The 24,013-nt window shown below is 37.0% G+C and overlaps 1 protein-coding gene across 5 annotated transcripts in view; it reads left to right on the forward strand.

Moving 5' to 3' along the window:
• The window catches only part of LOC121382751 (mechanosensory protein 2-like), a 90,500-nt gene that overhangs the window by 43,448 nt on the left and 23,039 nt on the right, over positions 1 to 24,013 (forward strand). For all 5 annotated transcript variants that reach the window (XM_041512325.1, XM_041512327.1, XM_041512326.1 and 2 more), the window contains exon 2: positions 7,062 to 7,174. In XM_041512325.1, the coding sequence (XP_041368259.1) occupies positions 7,062 to 7,174 (113 nt within the window). The remainder of the gene's footprint in view (positions 1 to 7,061; positions 7,175 to 24,013) is intronic.

A 24,013-nucleotide genomic window follows, 5' to 3' on the forward strand; every position in this document is an offset into this window, starting at 1 on the left:
TTGCATATAAAAGATCTCTTGCTGCTAATCGAAATGAGTGTGATCCTTAATAATATGTCTGACGCCATATAACCATAAATAAAATGTGTTGAGTGCGTCGTTAAAATTAAAACATTTCCTTCCTTCAATGATTTTGTCATTTATTTCAGTTTGTCTTGACATATAAAATTAAGAAAAGGATTAGTGTTTTGAACATGTTCTATTTTTATGTGAAATTTGTGGAGAAAACATTGGTCAGTATATAAATAAAATGTCAATACTCGCCCATAGCACAGAATGTTGTCTTCTCCTGGAGTTTAAAATTAAATTCTCTTGATTAATTTTTATTGATCCAGTTTGTTTGTGGGACTATTCAAATATTACATAATAACTTTTTTGGTCAAAATTAGACATCTTCCCTCCCCCTGTACCGTTCTATAACACAATCTTATACCCCCCAAAATATTACGTAACACTTGGAGAGACCCCCCCCCCCCCCCCTAAATATTCACAAATAAGTCATGCAATGTGTATAATATACTTTTAATATTCTGTTTTGCGATTTGGGGAAGCGCAGATCTACAGGTACAGGTATATACGCATTTACAACTTGATTTATAATCCTTATTGTGTGATATATGCTTAGTTATAACTACGTTAACCACTGTGGCTGTGATAGAGCGTTTTTGAATAAAACAAAGAAAGAAAAGACTTTTGTAATAAAAAAAACCATTGTGTTACATAACACTGTTAAACACCCCCCCCCCCCCCCAACACATATGTTTGGACCTACACACACACCCCTTGAGTGTTATATAATATTTGAATGGCTCCTGCATGTTACAGTGTATATGTACAGTAAGGCAATGAAATGCTATTGACATTACTTTTGCCTGCTCTTTATTTTGCTATATGAATAGTTTTAAAACAAAATCCAATTCAAACAAGAGGAAGACAGTTGTTTTGTTGATCCTGGAAGCAAAGGATATCAAAGCTGTCATTTGAAATCTTTAATAGCTTAATAGTTATTTTCCAACCATACCCAGTCATATGTAATGGTGATTACACATCTAATGTGTAACCTGAGCATGTGCATATTGTACTAGCGATGTTCACAGCACTTGAGGTAATCCATGACTGCCAGAATACAATCACTTAACCCGATTACTTAACCGGCAGTGTACATAGCACAACAATGAAGTCACTGATCAAAAATAAAGATTCCGAGACCAATTTTTCAAGCAACAGCGATTGTGGTGAATTTTCAATAAAAAGACCGTTTGTGGGTGATATCATATATATACTGCAGTCAATTCAGTTTGAGCCTGTCTTTTCAGCTGCTGAGATAAAAACTAGAAAAACCCCAAACAAGTAAACTTGTGAGTAACAAGGAGATGATAAATCCCAGTTGGTCCGAAGAAAACCCAGTGTGTGTGTTACAGATGATGGTAGTGTACATAGTGAGACAGCCAGTATAAGTAGCTAGCTCTGCCACTCGACAAATTCGCAATTTTAAACACAACTGGTGAATATTTTGTTTCAATTTGGTGAAAGATTTTCATATAATGGTTGATGTTTTGTTGAAAATAATGGTGGGTTTCTGCAATATTTGGAGTTTAATAGATAATTTGGCAAATTTTTCTACACACTCAAAGCTATAGCCTGGAATACCAGTTGGTGTTTATGTTGCCACTGTGCCTTTTTGAAGTATCAAATCAAACGTCAGAAAAACATGAGGTACCAAACTATACTGGCCATAGTCTTTGACTGGCTGTGACCAGGTCTCTGCATGATGTCACAGAACTAATGCACTGACCAGTCACTAGGTGGCGTTAATTATTAACGGCTACAACAATGGCTGCATGTGTCTACTAAATAGCGAATGTGTCTGTAATTTAATCGCTATTTAATTAAATATGCAATTTTTAAAAATTGTTATGAAAGTATGTAGCTGTTATAAAGCCTTAATTTAGCCTTTCTTTAAAAATAGTGACCTACCCTCTGTATAGTGAACCCTGCATTATGCTGCCACCTTGAGGAATATTATAGACTGGCCATATAGGCAGTGTAACAGTATGACATACTGCCAACCACTTTCTAAGTAGTGAACATACACTTGAGCATGGATTGATCTGTATATCTTTTCTTCTATACTTTTTGTAGATGTTTTATTATAAAATAATTAAATGCATAGATAATTTGTGCTTTATATTTTAAGAAGTAGACTTATTAATTAGTACATTTTGACCATTTTGTCAAAGCTGAAATGTGCCATGCATGTCTACCTTTTTGTTTTTATAACTTTGGTATGGTAATATTTATTACTGGTACTGTTATTATTAAAACTGTTTTATTCCATTAACACACCCCCCCCCCCCCCCCCCCCCCCCCCCCCCCCCCCCCCGTAGCATGTACGGTACTCATTTATATAATTTTACTGAATAAAACAGTATGTTGAGTATGTTGCAGGGCATTTTCCCATTATTTTTGTTAATTTTATCAGGACCATTTATTGGTGCCACAAATATAAACACCAAGGATTGGGGTTTTTTTGCATTCAGTTATTAATCACAGATATAGTATTTGATGTCACAACAGTGAAAATTTGGTTGTGTTCAGTACTATAATGGCATTATTTGGTGAAATGCACTTATATATTATAAAATATATTTACTGACACTTAACTTTCCACTATAATCAGCTTTCTACCAGAAAATAATTTGAGGGTACATAATAAAAATATAAGTTAAAGGATCATAATTATTAGGTGGTTATGTCTAGTTCAACACCTTTGTCAACCATGACGATAAGCTGGAATGCCACAGTTTACCAACCGATGAAGAGATCTGTTTGGCAATAGTACCGCATCCAACTCCAACCCCCGACGTATCTGATGACAGTGAAGATGATGACGACGACTATATCATCCCAGTAATGGCAAGCGAAGTAAGATCCCATTTTCAACGAATCCGTAGGTACTTTGAAGAAAACAGCTGCGACGACTTCAGCCTTTTGTATAACTTAGAAGATCAGTTTGACAAGGTAGCAGCCACAAACCAACGGCAACGAAAGATCACTGAATTCATAAACTGGATCCCATGATTTAATTGAACTTAATGACTGATATAGTGTTGCTATTAATTTGTTTGGTTTTATTTAATTATTTTGAAGAATAGCTCAATGACGATTTGATATATTGTTGCTATTAAATTGTGTTTTGTTGCCCTACGGCCTACAGTATGTTTTTATTTATTAATTTTGTTGTAAATTGCTGTATTTGAATGACATGTCATCATTTCTTAAATTACATAAATAAATAAATACATGTATGTTACTACTTGTTTCAAATTGAATATGCGTTTGTTTTTGTGTTTTTCCTTCTGTTACATTGAATAACGGCCTTTCACTTATTTGACTTTGGCCAGTCTAGTTTACCTGTCAAATCAGTGTACAAATGCACACAGATAATAGTCAAATAGACGTCCTGGTAAAATACAGAACATGGAAATGACTACTTATTCAAGATTATATTGGGTGGTGGGGGTGGGGTCTTGTTGCATTTGATTTACAAATGTACAAAGAAGTTAATAACGGCCGTTTAATTATTAAGAAGTTAATAACGGCCTTTTAATTATTTGACTGTGGCCAGTCTAATTGAGCTTCCGGTGGTTTTATCTGGGTCATTAAATGTTTAGTCACTTCTACTTTTAGGCGTACAAACGGCATTAACTGTTGCCTCTTGTATTTATCAAGTTTATAGACAAACTTGATAATGATAACAGAGTCACAATATGGAACTTGGAATCGGTATTTTATTAACACAAAATACTTAACGGTTTCTGACGAAAATTCCACATGTCATGAGGCCCAAATTGGGAGAATCGTAATTAGGGTTTGCATAAATCAACAAGAGGTCTTAATTGGGTATATCGTATGTCGAAATTGTACCTTCGGTTTATTGAATATGCCGCTTATTTGAATATATTTTTGTTGCACGAGGCACATCCAAATAAGCGGATTTGACTGTATATCTTTTGAAATTGGACACTGAATTTCATGTACTTTCAAACATTTTGACTCTTACTGTGATTTTCCAAATAAAAAAAAAAATGTATCCATTAACATTCAGGATTTTATGATACATATTTTTGCCAATCGTACCTTCTGGCAGAAACCCTGGTAATATACTTGAACCACAGATGAGAAAAAGGGCCTTAATGCATATCCTTAACCTTTTTATGTCTTTCTTGCTTTATAATAACGTCTATTAATGTATACATATATATATACCTGTATAACGTTACAGAATTGTACATACATGTATGTGGCATAAGTGAATAAAATCATGGATGAGAATTCCATATCTGTATGCATTTCCATTTGTATCAGCTTTGTAGATGACATTAAGAAACCTAGTGTCATTAATTTTTGTTAAAGCTTACATTTTCGTAGCGTACAGTTAATGGAAACAAAAAGATACACGGAAACTATGGCAACAGCTCATGTCATATTGATGTATAGCAAGTCGCATATTAAGTAGTTTTTCCCATCAACCAATTACTAATTGACCTTATGTACACTGACTGGCGGTGTCCTTTATTCAGTTTGTTTGATGATAACTAATACTTGTTGAATGCATTATAGATGAAATCAGGAAAGTGAGGAAGGTACATGTTCATGAAAATACATCATTTTGTTTGATAAATGCTTGTTGAATGCATTATATAGTTTAAATCAAGAAAGTGAGGCAGGTACATGCTCATGAAAATACATCATTTTGTTTGATAAATGCTTGTTGCATACATTATATATTATGGTTTAAATCAGGAAAGTGAGACAGGTACATATTCATGAAAATACAGCAGATAAAAGAAGAAATGAAATATTATAGAGTTAATCCACAAACTCATTTTAAAACATAACTATTTGGTGGACCATTCATTGATTGGATATTTTCTCATCCCAAACAGTGCTCCATGACTGGTATATCAAAGGCTGAGGTATGTGCTGTCCTGCCTTTAGAACAGTGCATATAAAAAATCCCCTGGTATTAATGGAAAACTAAGACTCTTAATAATATTATGTTTGACAGAATACAGATGATTAATAAATCATTGTGCTTTAGTGGTTAAATAACTTGTTTATTTGATAATGCAGATGTCTGGCCTTGTGAACCAAAGCATTTTACACAAATGTACTTGTTTACACTAGTGTACAAATTCTGTCAGTAGTGAGTTCAAATCCCTGACCTGAACACACAAAGAGTTCAAATTGCATTGTTTCACAGGTGTTGATTCTTTATAAATAATCTTCACCTAGAGCAATAGTCAGAATAACCAAATGTTTGACATCCAATAACCGATGATGAATGAATGAAAGAAAGAAATGTTTTATTTAACGACGCACTCAACACATTTTATTTTCGGTTATATGGTGTCAGACATATGGTTAAGGACCACACAGATTTTGAGAGGAAACCCGCTGTAGCCACTACATGGGCTACTCTTCCGATTAGCAGCAAGGGATCTTTTATTTGCGCTTCCCACAGGCAGAATAGCACAAACCATGGCCTTTGTTGAACCAGTTATGGATCACTGGTCGGTGCAAGTGGTTTACACCTACCCATTGAGCCTTGCGGAGCACTCACTCAGGGGTTGGAGTCGGTATCTGGATTAAAAATCCCATGCCTTGACTGGGATCTGAACCCAGTACCTACCAGCCTGTAGACCGATGGCCTACCAGGACGCCACCAAGGCCGGTTATGAATGAATGAATGAACTGTGATGTTGTTAATCAATAACAGTGGTACTTGCATGCAGGCGTCTTCACCATTGTAATGTCAGCTAGTTTTCAATGCTGTCTTCTGGACAAGATTGTTGATTTAATAAAGAAAACTCTTCTTGGATCAGGACCATTATAAACATCATGTAAACATTCATCCCCCTGGCTGTACATGTGGGTTTGATCAAAGTAAATCTGCACTTAAAAGTTCTTCAAGTATATACATGTATACAATGTGTATTAATTGTCTGTTGTCTGTTTCTGTATAGTATGGATTGTTTGATGCATTGAAATTGAATGGTATACTTAGTATGCCAGAGGATATACGCAAAGTAAAAATTACTAACTCTAAACTCTTATGTATATATTTTTATAATTTTTAAATAAATGATTGTAAAAACCCTGCTTTTTAAAATGTTTTTAAGTGCATGTAATATCCATTTTCAAACAATTTCAAACCCATAACCACCTAGTAGGGACAATTATGATCATTTTCTGTAACAAACCCTGAGGAGATATGATTCACGGCATCAAACAATCCATCCTGCATTTATAAAGTCTTTTGTGTTTTCAGTGTACATTTTGTAGCTAAAGTCGAAAAAAGAAGGGTTAAAATTGGTTTTGTTTAATGACACAACCCCTGCAATTGTCCACAGCAATCAGTAATGCCGTGGAGTTTTTAATTCTCCATGACACTTTTTACCTTGGACTATATTCAATTTTTGTTCAGTGGCATGTGTTTTTTGCCTGGACATTTTGTTAATTGCAGAGGTTGATGACACCACTAGAGCACATTCATTTATTAATCATTAGCTATTGGATGTCAGATGTGGTAATTTTGACATATAGTCTTAGAGAGGAAACCCGCTACATTTTTCCATTAGTAGCAAGGGATCTTTTATATGCATCATCCCACAGATAGGACAGCACATACCACAACATTTGATATACCAGTCAGTGTGCACTGCATGGCTGGAATGAGAAATAGCTCAATAGGGTGACAGGGATCGATCCTAGACTGACCCATTTGTAGCATTCCAGTTTGTGTAAATCTAATGTGGTCACTTATCAGAATAATATAACAAGAATAACAATTCCTCATATGTGTATTATATGTTTGACGCCATATAACTAAATAAAGTGTGTTGAGTGCGTAGTTAAATAAAACATTTCTTTCGTATGTGTATTATTATTATTATTATTAATTATATGTGTGCTGGGATGTCACTAAATATCCATCTATTCCTTGATAGTTTATTCATTATGAGTCGTTTATGAGATTTTCATGTGTGTACTTGTAGGTTCTCAGCGAGACAATGGCAGCAACATCGGGTGCTGTGGATACATCCTGTACGCACTGTCCATCATCATGATCGGCCTCACGCTGCCCTTCTCACTATGTCTTTGTATGAAGGTTTGTAAATCACTGTATTATCCACATAGTTCAAGATATAGAGGCACATATAACCGATATGACACACGTATATGTCATAGTTCAAAACATAGAGGCAGATATGACCAATATGACACACATGTGTCATAGTTCAAGACATAGAGGCAGATATAACCAGTATGACACGCGTGTGTCATAGTTCAAGACATAGAGGCAGATATGACCAATATGACACACACGTGTCATAGTTCAAGATATAGAGGCACATATAACCAGTATGACACGTGTGTCATAGTTCAAGATATAGAGGCAGATATAACCAATATGACACGTGTGTGTCATAGTTCAAGATATAGAGGCACATATAACCAATATGACACACGTGTCATAGTTCAAGATATAGAGGCAGATATAACCAATATTTCACACGTGTGTCATAGTTCAAGATATAGAGGCAGATATAACCAATATGACACGCGTGTCAAGTTCAAGATATAGAGGCACATATAACCAGTATGACACGCGTGTGTCATAGTTCAAGATATAGAGGCAGATATAACCAATATGACACACGTGTCATAGTTCAAGATATAGAGGCAGATATAACCAATATGACACACGTGTGTCATAGTTCAAGATATAGAGGCACATATGACCAATATGACACGCGCGTGTCATAGTTCAAGATATAGAGGCACATATGACCAATATGACACGCGTGTGTCATAGTTCAAGATATAGAGGCACATATGACCAATATGACACGTGTGTCATAGTTCAAGATATAATAGAGGCAGAAATGACCAACATGACACACGTGTGTCATGATTTCACATGCACAATGAATGATGTCATTTTGGGAAGTAATGTCGTAACATAGTGTGACTAGCTTCCTCAATCTTGGCTCTGTATAATCGCTAACCAAAATGATGTTTTGTCATCGTCTTCTTCTGGTTATGTTTAAAATGTTTTGATACGGTCCTTCTAGGGCTATTCATAAAACATTATATTATGGAATATATGGATAATAAAGTAATTATTACATTTGCATATGAATCATACTGCATAATTTTACAAAACTCATGTCAGGATTCATGTATTAGCCATAGTCTCATTTTATAATTTAATCAGTACGACACACAAGCTCATATACCGGTAATAATCTCTATGTCATCGGGGTTTCTGCAAGAAGATACGAAGGGTAAAATTTATTTACTCAAAAATCTTGGTAATTAATGAATACGGTTTAATGATTTATAGAAAGATTATAGTAAAAGAGCTAGTAGCTGTTTAAAATGTGTCATTGTACATGAAATGCAGCATCCAATTTCAAAAGATGTCAAACTCATAACCACCTAGATGTCATGGGGCATGTATGATCGGTTTTCTTTTTATTACATACCATTTAATTATTTTCTGGCAGAAAGCCTGACCGTGAATCAGTGTAATTGTATCTGAATGTTGACTTTTATATAAATCATGTGATAATGTGATTAAAAAGTCAGGCCCAGATGCACAAAGCATGGTTACGATTTAAACAGAACAGCCTCCACGTACTGACACCTACTTTTCAATTAACTGTCTCTAGAATATTATACTTGTTTAAGCATTCAGAATAGATAATTTGCATGATTTTTCTTCCTGTAAATAATAAGTTAAATATCTGCTTTGATACAAGGGTAATGGCAACTGATGGAACAGCCAAATTAAAGTATATGTGGTGTACTGCTTATTATTTTATTAATAAATTACTAATACCAATTCAGGTGCAAAATTACTTTAGCTGTTTCAGCATTTGCCATCATCTCTCAGTTAAAAATACAGTTTAATCTACATGTATACAAACTGATGGTAAACTATGAAACATTTTTAAAAATTATTATTGACAATGATAAAAACAGACCTGTCATCCCTCCCGGATTCCGCAGGTCAGGTCAGGTCATAGGGTTTTATGTGCACATTCCGAACAAGCTGTTGTAGCGCACGCTTGTTGTGGGCACAAGACAAGAAAGGTGTGGGGAGGGAAGAGGAGAGACCGCCTGCACTGGCAGGTGCAAGGGAGCACCAGCAGCCCGATCAAATCGGTAGCAGGCGGGTGGGGGTGGTGGTGGTGCTATGGAATTTGAATGGAGCAGTTAAATGCCAAAGAGAAAAGGGTGCGCAATTTTGAACGGTCGGTCGAAAGGTAAATGGCCGAGCTAATATAGGTTTTGATATTAGTGAATCGAGAGTAGCTTGTTAATTTTAGACCTCTACGATGCTGTGGTGTCTCCCTAGGTTGCCCATAGGGCCCTTATAAAGGGCCTGACCGCTTCTGGTCGTGGCATCACCAAGTACAGATTCCGCGGGAGACTCCAGGTATTTGATCAAGTCTCCCGCGGGAAATCGTTATTTTCTAAGCATAAAAAAAATTCAAGCTACTGTGGCTGTGTATTGACATTCAGTGTTGCCATATATAAAACTATCCAATTTAGTCCTAATAACACCTTGGACTGTAAAATGTCTTTCCACTGGATTACATAACGCAAAGTTCTATGGCTGGAAGTGCTAGAGTAGACAGTGAACGCATGCATCAATACACACAATGTCAAAATCACATGTCAAAGCAAGACAACAGAAAGACCAATTAGCTGTATAAACAATACTTGTATCAATTAGATTTGTAGGTTTGTGCAGTAAAATATTAGTAACGAGTACATGTAATCAAGGGATTATTTTCCTACGATTAATAAATATTGTGTTTGACATAACGTTACTCATGAAAATAGGTATAATTCCAGTATATTTCACACAATGTCAGTAATGAGCTTTTACGTATGATTAGTAGAAATGATTAGTGGAAATACAATGTTTATTGCATGGTTATGGTGATTTTAAATAAGTACCACACCACTGTACCTTATTGTAGTAAAAACTGAATATTAATTTATAAGATTTAGGCCTATATAAATTTGTCTTGGGTCTACTTTTTACGAAACACAAATAACGATGATGCAACCTGTAAGTGTAATACCGTAAATGTACTAGAGTCGAGTCGGGTAATTCCGTACGGTCGGCCAACTCCGTACACCCAAATGAAACACGTTATACATTCTACGACTTTGTGTTTTCATTACCCAGTATATTGTTACGTAATTTTAAAATAATTTCCGGGGCATTTCCAGCTATTTATATCCATATTTACAATTAGCTGGAGGTGTTGCACACTGATTGGCTGATCGTTCTTCCCGCGACACAGCTGAACAACCCACCCTTGACAAGAAAGGCACCAAAGTTGATATCCACTACACCGGTTATTATGTGTAATACACGTATCCTGAATAAATCGTGAATATCGAGTATTATGATATTAAACATTAATAATATTTTTGAAGTTAATAAATGTTATACATGTTCAATTGTTGTTATAAAAACAAACAAATTTTACACATAAAAAGTGTACGGAGTTCGCCTCCATCATTTTATGACACCTTTACAGCTGCGGAAAATTCCGTACAGATACCCAAAAACCAAAATTATGCTCACATAGGTGAATAGCCTATCTGTTAATATGTGGGTTTTTTTTAGAATAATTTTTTTTTTTTTAGTTAAACTGTTTCTCTCCGTGTAGTAAATATACTACTGTTAAAGCCAATTGTAGTCTTATTTATTAAACTATACCAAGGTGCGGAACCAGGGTTTAGAGGGGGTCTGGACTCCCGACAAAACGTTTTTGTTTTTGTTTTTCCATTTATTTTAAAGGGCCCAACAACAGTCCTCGGTCGTTCCAAGGCTGCAATGTTCAGTTCCCTTCGAGCACCACAGCTATAGAAAGCATATGTAAATTTAGGAACCCTCTTCCAATCGAACAACCTCAAATTACAAACAAATCAAAGCCTGTCCTAGTAAAAACAGAAAACAACAACAACAAAAATCAAAAATAAACTAAACGAATTACTGTCTGCAGACAATGTTTTTTTTTTTTTTATTCCTTTACTATGACAAAGCTTGACCCACGTATACCCTACAATTGCATTACCAGCAGGAACTCCCAACACCACACATACCTTCCATATCTACAATACCCGAAAGGAACCACAACAACTCCCAAAAGACCGAAAACCATGTTATTAGGCCCGTTATTAAAGTTCTAATGTGCAAGCTTTTGCCATGTATATAGCCAATCCTCCTGCCAAAAAAAAATCCTGGATCTGAGCCTGAAACCATACATCTGTCATTATCAAATGCATTCCAAATATATATCGACCTGGTGAGATTTTATTCATAGCTACCCAACTACGATCTTACTCAATATGATGTACGAAATTACCCGCCTGGTGTACGACATTACCCGCTTCCAACATTAGACGGTAAACCGTTTGTAAACAATTTTGAAACAGAGCATACTCAAAACATTCAACATTTTACACATCACAAAAGGGAGATCACTGAATATTAGTATTGTTCAGGCATGCCATCTGTCTGCAGTGTGCTGTACACAAACTTCCATCCAAACCTGTACGGAATTACCCAACTCGACTCTAATTAATGTTTAAATGTTAGTGTTAAGATTTTTGGATAAAAGAGTTATTTTTAAAAATATGTATTAAATTATAATAATATTTAAAAATAATTAAAACAAAATTTAATATATATATATATATACTGTAAATCATGAAATTAATGCGAGCAAATAATTAATGCGAAAAATGCGGCGAACACATCGACGCAATAATAACGACGCATTTTGTTTAGGCTCATTCCCAATACAAAAAATGTGCAGGATTTTACTATAATACTTCTAAATAAAATCAAACTTTTATAATATAAAGATGAAACAAAATACAAAAACAATTTTTGTTAAATGTCGTTTTGTGAATACTTCAAGAATCTTTCTTTCGTTTCGATGTTGCCATTCTATTTTCACTTTCTTGGAATATCATAGCGGTTATATAATACAGTGATGTTCCAAATGTTTTGTTTTTAAAAAGTTCATTTTGCAATGTGAGTATTTAAAAAAAAATTATATATATATATATATATATACATGTATATATATATATATATATATATATATATATTTTTTTTTTTAATGCCAATAACTAAGGTTGACAAGTATACATGACATTACATGTATGTAGTGTTCATATAACTTATTGTAGTACTTTTTAAAAAGTTGCGTTAAATCGTGTGCAGTTAAAAAATCTCCTGTTTTTTGACAAAATCTCCTGCTTTTTCAACACACACCTCCTGCTTTCTCTTGACGAAAGGTTGACAGGTCTGTAAAAAGAGAAGAATATTACAGGGAACATTTAGTTTTTAAAATTTTGATTAGGGACATATCTGGCCAATTGAAAATTGATTAGCAACTACTGGTTAATGTTTTAAAATTGTGTCATGATCTCTGAAACTTGTGTTATTACAAATCACGATACTGAACAAAAATGTTCCCTGTGTTACAGTTAGTTTGGGTATTTAATTTAATAACATGTTTTAATAGAAGTTTTAGCATTTATTCATTATCAAATCTGATCGATCCTTCTCAGTAGACCCATTTGCAGTTTGGGCTATATTCCGTTCCAACCAGTGGTCTACAACTGGTTCATCAAAGGCCGTGGTATGTGCTGTCCTGTCTGTGGGAAAATGCATATAAAAGACCATTGCTGCTTATCGGAAAGAGTAGCCTATATGGCGGCATTGGGTTTTCTCTAAAGAAATATGTCAGAATTACCATATGTTTGACGTCCAATAGCCGATGATAAGATAAAAATCAATGTGCTCTAGAGGTATCGTTAAATAAAACAAACTTTTTTTAATTCATTATCAAGCTAAATGTTAATTTATAGCTTTCCTTTTGATACAGATAAAAGCAATTATATATTTGTTTTTTGTTGATCAGTCATGTGATTGTAATAGGTATCACACCCAGGAGTGAACTCTTATGCAAACAGTACCATTAAGACATGTAATTGTTTTTATTATTTAAAACATAAAAAGTCCACAATCTATTGGAATTCATTTCAGTGTTCAGAAAAATATTACTCCAGTGCATATGTGACCATAACACTAAATATATGACCATGAATTGAAAGATATTCAGCACAATTCACTCGAAGAACAAATCAGCAATCTGCGTCATCTAGAAATTATCTCCAAAGCCGACTGATTTTCTACGCCGAGACTTGATTGTAATAGTTTTATCTATAGCTTTGTGTCAAAAGCAGCCCTTTTTATCAGTCCCATGTCGATCTGGGTTTGACAGTCCATTACAGAAAATTATTATTTCTGTTTTCGGTTGAGTGTTGCTGGAATCGATTCCTGATTTGTACAACACAGTGTGTCAGTTTGAATCACAGGGCCAGCGAACAATCTGTCCTGCTTATTCTCACTCTGATAGATGTAGCAGTGAATTGTTGAGGCATCAAGCCTCCCGAGACTTTCCATCATTTCACACCAGTAATAAGGTAACGCTGTATATCATTTAACAACTCTTTGTCTCAAGTCACGATTTACAAAGTATCAAAAGGAAAGAGTGGTCTCCCCATTTGGTTGTTCAAAAATCCTGAAATACATGCAATAAAATGTAATATTGTTGTGATGTGTTTCTTGGTTTGCCGTCGTTAAATAAAACAAACTTTACTTTTTTTTCTTGGTTTGCATATTGCTTTGAATTGAAAGTTATATCATATTAGGTCATCTTACAGATGCATTGTATAAATGAGCAGACTTTCAGTTATTATACACATGGGTGTTATATGCAAAGGGCACACTATAAGTTATATCCTACAGATGGGTCACCATGATGTATGTTCAATGGCTACACTTTAGGTCATCCTGCAAATGGGATTTATACATGCATTGGCCACAGTTTTGATTATCCTACATATGTATGTTGTAGTTTGTAGATAAAGTAGCCAAATTTTGTAATCCTATAGATTGGTGTTATACATTGAATAGACTTTATATTAGGTTATCCCACAGATGGTTGTGTGCAATATGCATACATTAGGTCATCCTACAGATGGGTGTTGTACAATAAACAGACATTAGGTCATCCTACAGTTGGGTGTTGTACAATAGACAGACATTAGGTCATCCTACAGATGGGTGTTGTACAATAGACAGACATTAGGTCATCCTACAGATGGGTGTTGTACAACAGACGGACATTAGGCCATCCTACAGATGGTTGTTGTACAACGGACAGATATTAGGCCATCCCACAGATGGTTGTACAATGGACAGACATTAGGTCATCCTACAGATGGTTGTTGTACAATAGACAGACATTAGTTCATCCTACAGATGGTTGTTGTACAGTATACAGACATTAGGTCATCCTACAGATGGGTGTTGTACATTGGACAGACATTAGGTCATCCTACAGATGGTTGTACAATAGACAGACATTAGGCTATCCTGCAGATGGTTGTACAATAAGACAGACATTAGGTCATCCTTCAGTGGGGTGTTGTACAATAGACAAACTTTAGGTCATCCTACAGATGGGTGTTGTATAATAGTCAGACATTAGGCCATCCTACAGTTGGGTGTTGTACAATAGACAGACATTAGGTCATCCTACAGATGGGTGTTGTACAATAGACAGACATTAGGCCATCCTACAGATGGGTGTTGTACAAAAGACAGACATTAGGCAATCCTACAGATGGGTGTTGTACAATAGATATACATTAGGTCATCCTACAGATGGGTATTGTATGATAGACAGACATTAGGTCATCCTACAGATGGGTCTTGTACAATAAAGAGACATTAAGTCATCCTACAGATGGGTGTTGTACAGTATACAGACATTAGGTCATCCTACAGATGGGTGTTGTACATTGGACAGACATTAGGTCATCCTACATATGGTTGTACAATAGACAGACATTAGGCTATCCTGCAGATGGTTGTACAATAGACAGACATTAGGTCATCCTACATATGGGTGTTGTACAATAGACAGACATTAGGTCATCCTACAGATGGGTGTTGTACAATAGATAAAGATTAGGTCATCCTACAGATGGGTGTTGTACAATAGACAGACATTAGGTCATCCTACAGATGGGTGTTGTACAATAGACAGACATTAGGTCATACTACAGATGGGTATGGTACAATAGACAGACATTAGGTCATCCTACAGATGGGTGTTGTACAATAGACAGACTTTAGGTCAGACTGTCTGTCACACCAAAATACTTGTGGTACCTGATTAAAGCTACATTTTGACATCCCTATCCTATAGTAGATTTTACTGGATGGAAGAAGGAATGAATGTTAACGATTCCCCAGCACAAAAATACACATGGCTGTTGGCTGTCAAACAAAGATAAGAACGGTTTATTGATCAATGCAAAATAAAGTAGAATCACAGTTTTAATATAAATACATGTATATATGATCTTGCTTGTCAGTGGAAATTGTCAACTGCCTATCTGCAAGAAATAGTCACATCACAATTTTATCTCCAACAGCATACCAGTTGATTTGTAAACTTGCCAGTTGATTTTGTAATGGATATAGATATGTTACATATATTAATAAAGAAAGGTGTTTCTCAAGAGGCTGGGAAGTATGATTCAGGAGAGATGTTCTACATGTGATACACAATTTTGTTACATGAGACTTTCAGCGGGGAGTCAGATACATACAGCTACATGTCATTTCACTAAATCTGCCTAGATTACAGAAATGTAATATGTAAATGAAATTGGAAAATGACAGGTGCATGGAAAACATAATGATTAATTATTGATATTATGCTGGCTCTGAATCTGATTCTGTTTTTTAATGTGGCTGTGTATTCACTGTAAGGGCAAGCATGTCTATAACGGGCGTACATATTTGTAATATTGCCAGTGTTTGTAAGGGCAATCATGTCTATAACAGGCTTACATATTTGTAATATTGCCAGTGTTTGTAAGGGCAATCATGTCTATAACGGGCGTACATATTTGTAATATTGCCAGTGTTTGTAAGGGCAATCATGTCTATAACGGGCGTACATATTTGTAATATTGCCAGTGTTTGTAAGGGCAATCATGTCTATAACGGGCATACATATTTGTAATATTGCCAGTGTTTGTAAGGACAATCATGTCTATCACGGGCTTAAATATTTGTAATATTGCCAGTGTTTGTAAGGGCAATCATGTCTATAACGGGCGTACATATTTGTAATATTGCCAGTGTTTGTAAGGGCAATCATGTCTATAACGGGCGTACATATTTGTAATATTGCCAGTGTTTGTAAGGACAAGCATGTCTATAACAGGCTTACATATTTGTAATATTGCCAGTGTTTGTAAGGGCAAGCATGTCTATCACGGGCTTAAATATTTGTAATATTGCCAGTGTTTGTAAGGGCAATCATGTCTATAACGGGCGTACATATTTGTAATATTGCCAGTGTTTGTAAAGGCAATCATGTTTATAACGGGCGTACATATTTGTAATATTGCCAGTGTTTATAAGGGCAATCATGTCTATAACAGGCTTACATATTTGTAATATTGCCAGTGTTTGTAAGGGCAAGCATGTCTATCACGGGCTTAAGTATTTGTAATATTGCCAGTGTTTGTAAGGGCAATCATGTCTATAACGGGCTTACATATTTGTAATATTGCCAGTGTTTGTAAGGGCAAGCATGTCTATAACAGGCTTACATATTTGTAATATTGCCAGTGTTTGTTAGGGCAAGCATATCTATAACAGGCTTACATATTTGTAATATTGCCAGTGTTTGTAAGGGCAAGCATGTCTATCACGGGCTTAAGTATTTGTAATATTGCCAGTGTTTGTAAGGGCAATCATGTCTATAACGGGCATACAGATTTTTAATATTGCCAGTGTTTGTAAGGGCAATCATGTCTATAACGGGCTTACATATTTGTAATATTGCCAGTGTTTGTAAGGGCAATCATGTCTATAACGGGCGTACATATTTGTAATATTGCCAGTGTTTGTAAGGGCAAGCATGTCTATAACAGGCTTACATATTTGTAATATTGCCAGTGTTTGTAAGGGCAATCATGTCTATAACGGGCTTACATATTTGTAATATTGCCAGTGTTTGTAAGGGCAATCATGTCTATAACGGGCTTACATATTTTTAATATTGCCAGTGTTTGTAAGGGCAATCATGTCTATAACGGGCATACAGATTTTTAATATTGCCAGTGTTTGTAAGGGCAATCATGTCTATAACGGGCTTACATATTTGTAATATTGCCAGTGTTTGTAAGGGCAATCATGTCTATAACGGGCGTACATATTTGTAATATTGCCAGTGTTTGTAAGGGCAAGCATGTCTATAACAGGCTTACATATTTGTAATATTGCCAGTGTTTGTTAGGGCAAGCATGTCTATAACAGGTGTACATATTTGTAATATTGCCAGTGTTTGTTAGGGCAAGTATGTCTATAACAGGCATACATATTTTTAATATTGCCAGTGTTTGTAAGGGCAAGCATGTCTATCTCAGGCTTAAATATTTGTAATATTGCCAGTGTTTGTAAGGGCAATCATGTCTAAAATGGGTGTACATATTTGTAATATTGCCAGTGTTTGTAAGGGAAGCATGTCTGTCACGGGCTTACACATTTTTAATATTGCCAGTGTTTGTAAGGGAAGCATGTCTGTCACGGGCTTACACATTTTTAATATTGCCAGTGTTTGTAAGGGAAGCATGTCTGTCATGGGCGTACATATTTTTAATATTGCCAGTGTTTGTAAGGGCAATCATGTCTATAACAGGCTTACATATTTTTAATATTGCCAGTGTTTGTAAGGGCAAGCATGTCTATCACGGGCATGCATATTTTTAATATTATCAGTGTTTGTTTGTGGGAGAGAGACCCCCCCCCCCCCCACATGTACACTGTATATGGCAGCCTTAAAAGATATCAAGGATGTTTTTAAATAAGCATTAGGTTCCATTAAAAAATTAAAAATAAGTTTACTGTGCATACATTTGTAGACTGATACAATGTATGCCTTTACTTAAATTTTTTGTTTGTTTTTTAAATTACATGTATATAGTAAAGAAAATAATTTATTAATGATGGGTATAATTTAACAAAACCTGTTTAGGGTTAGGGTTATGGTTAGTGTTAAGGGTAGTAGTAGTAGTAGTGGTAGAGGTAGTTGGAAATATTCAGGTTATGCAAACTTAAGGACATTCAGAAATGTCATGTCACCTTTTAATCTTGCATATTTGTGTATAATATGTAACTATATATCACACTTTAGGTTTACATATGTTAGATACATTGTATATCTATTATCTTAGAACTTTGCCCTGTCATACTTGAAGCTAGACTGAGGTAAAAGATACACCGTACATGGTTCTTTGAAAACATTGTACAATACACATGTATGTTTCATTGATTCGTACAGTCTTTCGCTTATGAATAGAATTCCTTTCTGCATATCTGGTGTATTCCTTGTCCTGAGAAAGCTATAGAAAGAAGCTCATAAACAGTGTCTTGCTGTCAGATTTCGTTGTGTAGTACATGTGCCAGAATATTTTAAGAATGACCATCATGCAATTTTGCAAGTTGACCCATGTATCTTTAAATGAGGGGCGGGATGTAACCCAGTGGTAATGCTCTCACTTGATGCGTGGTCCGTTTGGTATTGATTTCCGTCAGTGGGCCCATTGGGCTATTTCTCGTCACAGCAAGTGCACCATGACTGGTATATCAAAGGCTGTGGTATGTGCTATCCTGTCTGCGGGATGGTGCATATAAAAGATCCCTTGCTATTAATGGAAAAATGTAGTGGGTTTCCTCTCTATGACTGTCAAAATGACCATATGTTTGACATCCAATAGCCAGTGATTAATAATCAATGTGCTCTAGTGGTGTCGTTAAACAAAACAAACTTAAAATGATCTTGGTAGATATTTCTTGTAGTTAATTTTCTCATTTCAGCATAGGGGCAGGATTTTGTGCTTGAACCTGCTGGGATGTCTTTAGTAAATTGTTCATTCCATGTGCTTGGACCAAAATTAAAAAAAGAAAGAAGTTTGTTTTGTTTAATAACACCACGAGAGCACATTGATTTATTATTAATCATCGGCCAGTATTGGATGTCAAACATTTGCTAATTCTAACATTTTGTCTTAGAGACGAAACCTATATTTTCCCATTATTAGCAAGGGATCTTTTATATGCATTTTCCCACAGACAGGATAGCACATACCACAGCCTTTGATGTACCAATCTTGGTGTACTGGTTGTGACTTGGGGGGGAAAACCCTATCAGAGAATGGGTCCACTGAGGTGATTCCATCCTGAGACGTGAGCACCTCAGACGAGCACTCTACTGACTAAGCTATAGATCCCACCCCACAAAAAGTTATAACATCAACATCATCGTCATACAGAATTAGATAAAGCTTTAATCATGCTGATTGACTAATTGATTTCTTACAGTGTGTGTAACCAAGCATCTTCTCATTATTATCGGTAAATAACTGAAAATGAACAATGGATATATTCCGTCTGCTAATGATGTTTTTCACGAGAGCCATTCCAGGATATTATTGATGGTCGGACAATAACACTTCATACTGACTAATGTAAACATCATGTGTTCACTGTCTCAGAAATTCACGTCACAATTACAAAGATATTTTCTGGCACACACTGGGTTTTTTTGACATCATGAAATGTAAAACTTTTGTATACCTTGTTAACTTTTTTTCAGTATTAAGAAATTAAGGGTGCTTGGTGTAATTACAGTAGAATCTCGTTGGCTCGACCTCAGAAGGGTCGTACACACCGCAACGCTCGAACCAAAAACGAAGTCCTGAGTTCTTTGTTCGGTAAACACTTATATTAACTGATGATGGGTCGAACATGTCCAGGGTCGACTATACGCCTTCGCTCAAACTAAATTATCGGTCCTGTCTGTGTTATTAGCTATATTTCCCTCGAACTGGTGATCCATCAAATATCAAATGGAAATCCACCGAAAAGAATCAACAATTGCTGCACTTGCACACTTAGGTTTCTAAATTAAAGTGGTGCCAGCGTCTGATGAATGGCATAACGTTCTGTTTCTCCAGGATTATGGAGAGGCGCCCCTGGACTTGGAATCGCCAGGATACGTTTTTATATTGCCAGACTCACCAGACGCTTAACTTTCCCTGTTTAAATACTTTTTTTAATTTTTTTTATTTATTATTATTATTATTTATTATTTTTTATTTTTCCTTCTCTGGTAGAATCGTTGGCCCTTGGGCCTAATTTTTTATGGGGGCACCGAGACTGGAGGGCACAACGGTTGGGTTGGCCGGGGGGGTGCTGGGTGGGTGGGGGATACTCCACCGGAAGATGGTTAGGGCGGTAGGCGTAGGCGGTTTTGGTCGTAAGAGTTGTTAGGTTTGTCCGGGGGACTGCCCCCCCCCCCCCCCCCCGGAACCTTCCCCGGTTTCGGCCACACCGAAGTCCCCAATACGATGGGTGCCCCTAAGGATGGGGGCACCGAGACTGGAGGGCACGACGATTGGGTTGGCCGGGGGGGGTGCTGGGTGGGTGGGGGATACTCCACCGGAAGATGGTTAGGGCGGTAGGCGTAGGCGGTTTTGGCCGTAAGGGGTGTTAGGTTTGTCCGAGAGACTCCCCCCCCCCCCCCCCCCCCCGGAGCCTTCCCCGGTTTCGGCCACACCGAAGTCCCCAATACGATGGGTGCCCCTAAGTAAAACATATTTCCCTATTAAAAAAACCTTTTTGTGGCTGAAGCCTAACCTCTTAGTCACCTGCCACCCCTATTTTGAGGGCTAATTAATATATACTCTTCAAAAAAAAGAAACGCAAAAGGGTACAAATGGGTTATAACTCCGATTTTATGTTTCCTACCGGTTCATGCTTTGTGAATATAAGGTCATTGCATGTCCCAAACACATTCCCACGGTTACATTCGATAAAACGCAGCTACTGTACAATAAAGTTCCAAAATGTGAATATTCGCAAAAACGCAGCCACGTGCAAACCATGTCACCACTGCACGTGCGTTGTCTGCACGTGCAACATGAACACCGACAGTATAAAAGTGCAGGGTGTTCGCTTGCCTGGCCTCTGTATCTGGCCGACAGTTGACAATCCAGGACATGCCACATCTCAGTGAACCGCAGAGAAACAATGCCACCGGCCGACTAGACGCATGCGAATCCAGAACGGCCGTTGCCAGGGCATTCCATGTGTCCCCAAGCACCATCTCCAGACTGTGGGACCGTTACCAGCAACATGGATCAACACGTGACCTCCCTAGATCCGGTCGACCACGGGTCACTACCCCCGGGCAGGACCGCTACATCCGGGTACGCCACCTTCGGGAACGATTGACTACTGCCACCTCCACAGCCGCAGCAATACCAGGTTTGCGCAGGATATCCGACCAGACCGTACGGAACCGCCTACATGAGGTAGGAATTCGTGCCAGACGTCCAGTTCGAGGTGTCATCTTAACACCACAACACCGTCGACTCCGACTGCAGTGGTGCCAGATTCATCGACAATGGCCTCAACTGCGATGGAGACAGGTGTGGTTCAGTGACGAGTCCCGATTTCTGCTCCGACGTCATGATGGAAGATGTCGCGTGTATAGGCGTCGTGGTGAACGTTATGCGGCAAACTGCGTGCAGGAAGTGGACAGATTCAGTGGGGGTAGTGTCGTGGTGTGGGCAGCCATCTCACACACTGGCAGAACTGACCTGGTCCACGTGCAGGGCAACCTGAATGCACAGGGCTACATTGACCAGATCCTCCGGCCACACATCGTTCCAGTTATGGCCAACGCCAACGCAGTGTTCCAACATGACAACGCCAGGCCTCACACAGCACGTCTCACAACGGCTTTCCTACAGAACAACAACATTAATGTCCTTCCTTGGCCATCGATATCACCGGATTTGAACCCAATTGAGCATCTATGGGACGAGTTGGACCGACGCCTCCGACAGCGACAACCACAGCCCCAGACCCTGCCCGAGCTGGCAGCAGCCTTGCAGGCCGAGTGGGCCACCATCCCCCGGGACGTCATCCGTACTCTGGTTGCTTCAATGGGCAGGCGGTGCCAGGCAGTTGTCAACACACGCGGAGGCCACACCCGGTATTGACTCCAGATGACCTTGACCTTGGTGGTGTGTCCTATCACTTACTCACAATGGACTAGAGTGAATTGTGAACAATCCTGCAACATTTGGTAATTATCGGACTCACCATTCAATAATTAAATCAATTCTCCAAATGTTACGACAATGTGGTTTTGCGTTTCTTCTTTTGAAGAGTATATTTAAAAAATCATTTTAAAATATATTTATATTTAGGACTGCCCGATCTAAATTTGCGTTACAAATTGTTAGTTGTTTGCTGTATATTAAATATTGTTTGGGAAAATAATGCACAAAATTATTTATTGTAAAGTCCTTTTTCCCTGTTTGTTTAAATGTCAAAATTGCCCCAGTAATTGTTCTGTCCCAGGTTGGACTACTGGCATCCAGTGGCCGAACCTGGGATAGACATGCTCGAAACCTTCGTGGTATAGGAGCATGTAAATATTTTATTGATTGATTGACTTGCACACTTAGTATAAATTACAACTTCCGGATTAATTATTTAGGCGGAACGAGCTATAGATGAATTGGAGAATCGCAACAATAGCTATGCAATCCTTTCTTTGCCATACTTGTCATGTTGTTTGTTAAGCGGCTTTCGGTAACGATCTTTCAAGTACAGCTAGTGAAACCAATCAAACAGTTAGTGCACAAAATGGCGTGAAGTGTTACTTTGAACACGTCTACAAGACCAATTTTAAATGAAACAATGGGCAAGTTAATCAGCTGTCATCACTTCAGCAACCACACATTTAATTAATACCGTCAAGGGCTTCTGCATCACACAATCGGCGTAATTTCTAATAAATTCTTTCACTAAGATATTTTGCTATATAACACATTGATGAAATTTTTAAGTTTGCAGTTACCAAAATAATATGTATCTAATTCAGTACTTCAACTTTCTAACTGATGTTACGGAAATAGCTGATGTTGACTGAATGGTTGGGTTGAACACTTTCTCGAGCACCGACGGGGTTCGAGCCAACGAGATTCAACTGTATATAGTTCCTGCAAATTAGTAATTAATTATTTCAATTAGGCAGTTTAGCATTCCAATGTGATTTATCTCATATAAAATATGAATGCTTAAAGTATATGTATTTAGCAGATTGTATTTTGGTTCTTCAAAAATTGTTTTTATTATTTTTATTATTTTTAAATTGGAGGGGTGTGGAGTATACAAAATGTCCAGAAAATAAAATGTTTGTAATCATGTAGCTTAAATTTAAATTTTGATTCTTAATTTTTGTAAAAATTATTATTTCATATTTAAAACATTGGGAGGGGGGGGGGGGAGGGGGGGGGGAATCGATAAAGAATACAAAATGTCCATAAATAATAAATGTTTGTAATCCTGTAGCTTAATTTACCTGTGTGTCTTGGAAAGCTTCCCAGTTTAACCATATGTTCTATAAACCATTGTGTGCAGTCAGTGGGCAGTTTATACTGTTGGTTGAGGTTTTCGTTAATGTAAAGTTTTGAACACTCTCTCTCTCTCTCTCTCATCTCTCTCATCTCTCTCTCTTTTTTACCCAGCCTGTTCTGTAAGACTGGGGAAATGATGTTACAATAAACACAGGTTAGATCATTATTATGGCTACAAATAAACTGAAAACAGATGTACAAATCTCAGAGACTAAACTTATTGTATGTACATAGTGAACAGGCAGGATCTAGCTCAGTGGGTATAGATGGATGGAAATGTTTTATTTAACAACGCACTCAACACATTTTATTTATGGTT

Source organism: Gigantopelta aegis, chromosome 10 (genome assembly GCF_016097555.1).
Source record: "Gigantopelta aegis isolate Gae_Host chromosome 10, Gae_host_genome, whole genome shotgun sequence".
In the NCBI taxonomy this organism is placed as follows: domain Eukaryota; kingdom Metazoa; phylum Mollusca; class Gastropoda; order Neomphalida; family Peltospiridae; genus Gigantopelta; species Gigantopelta aegis.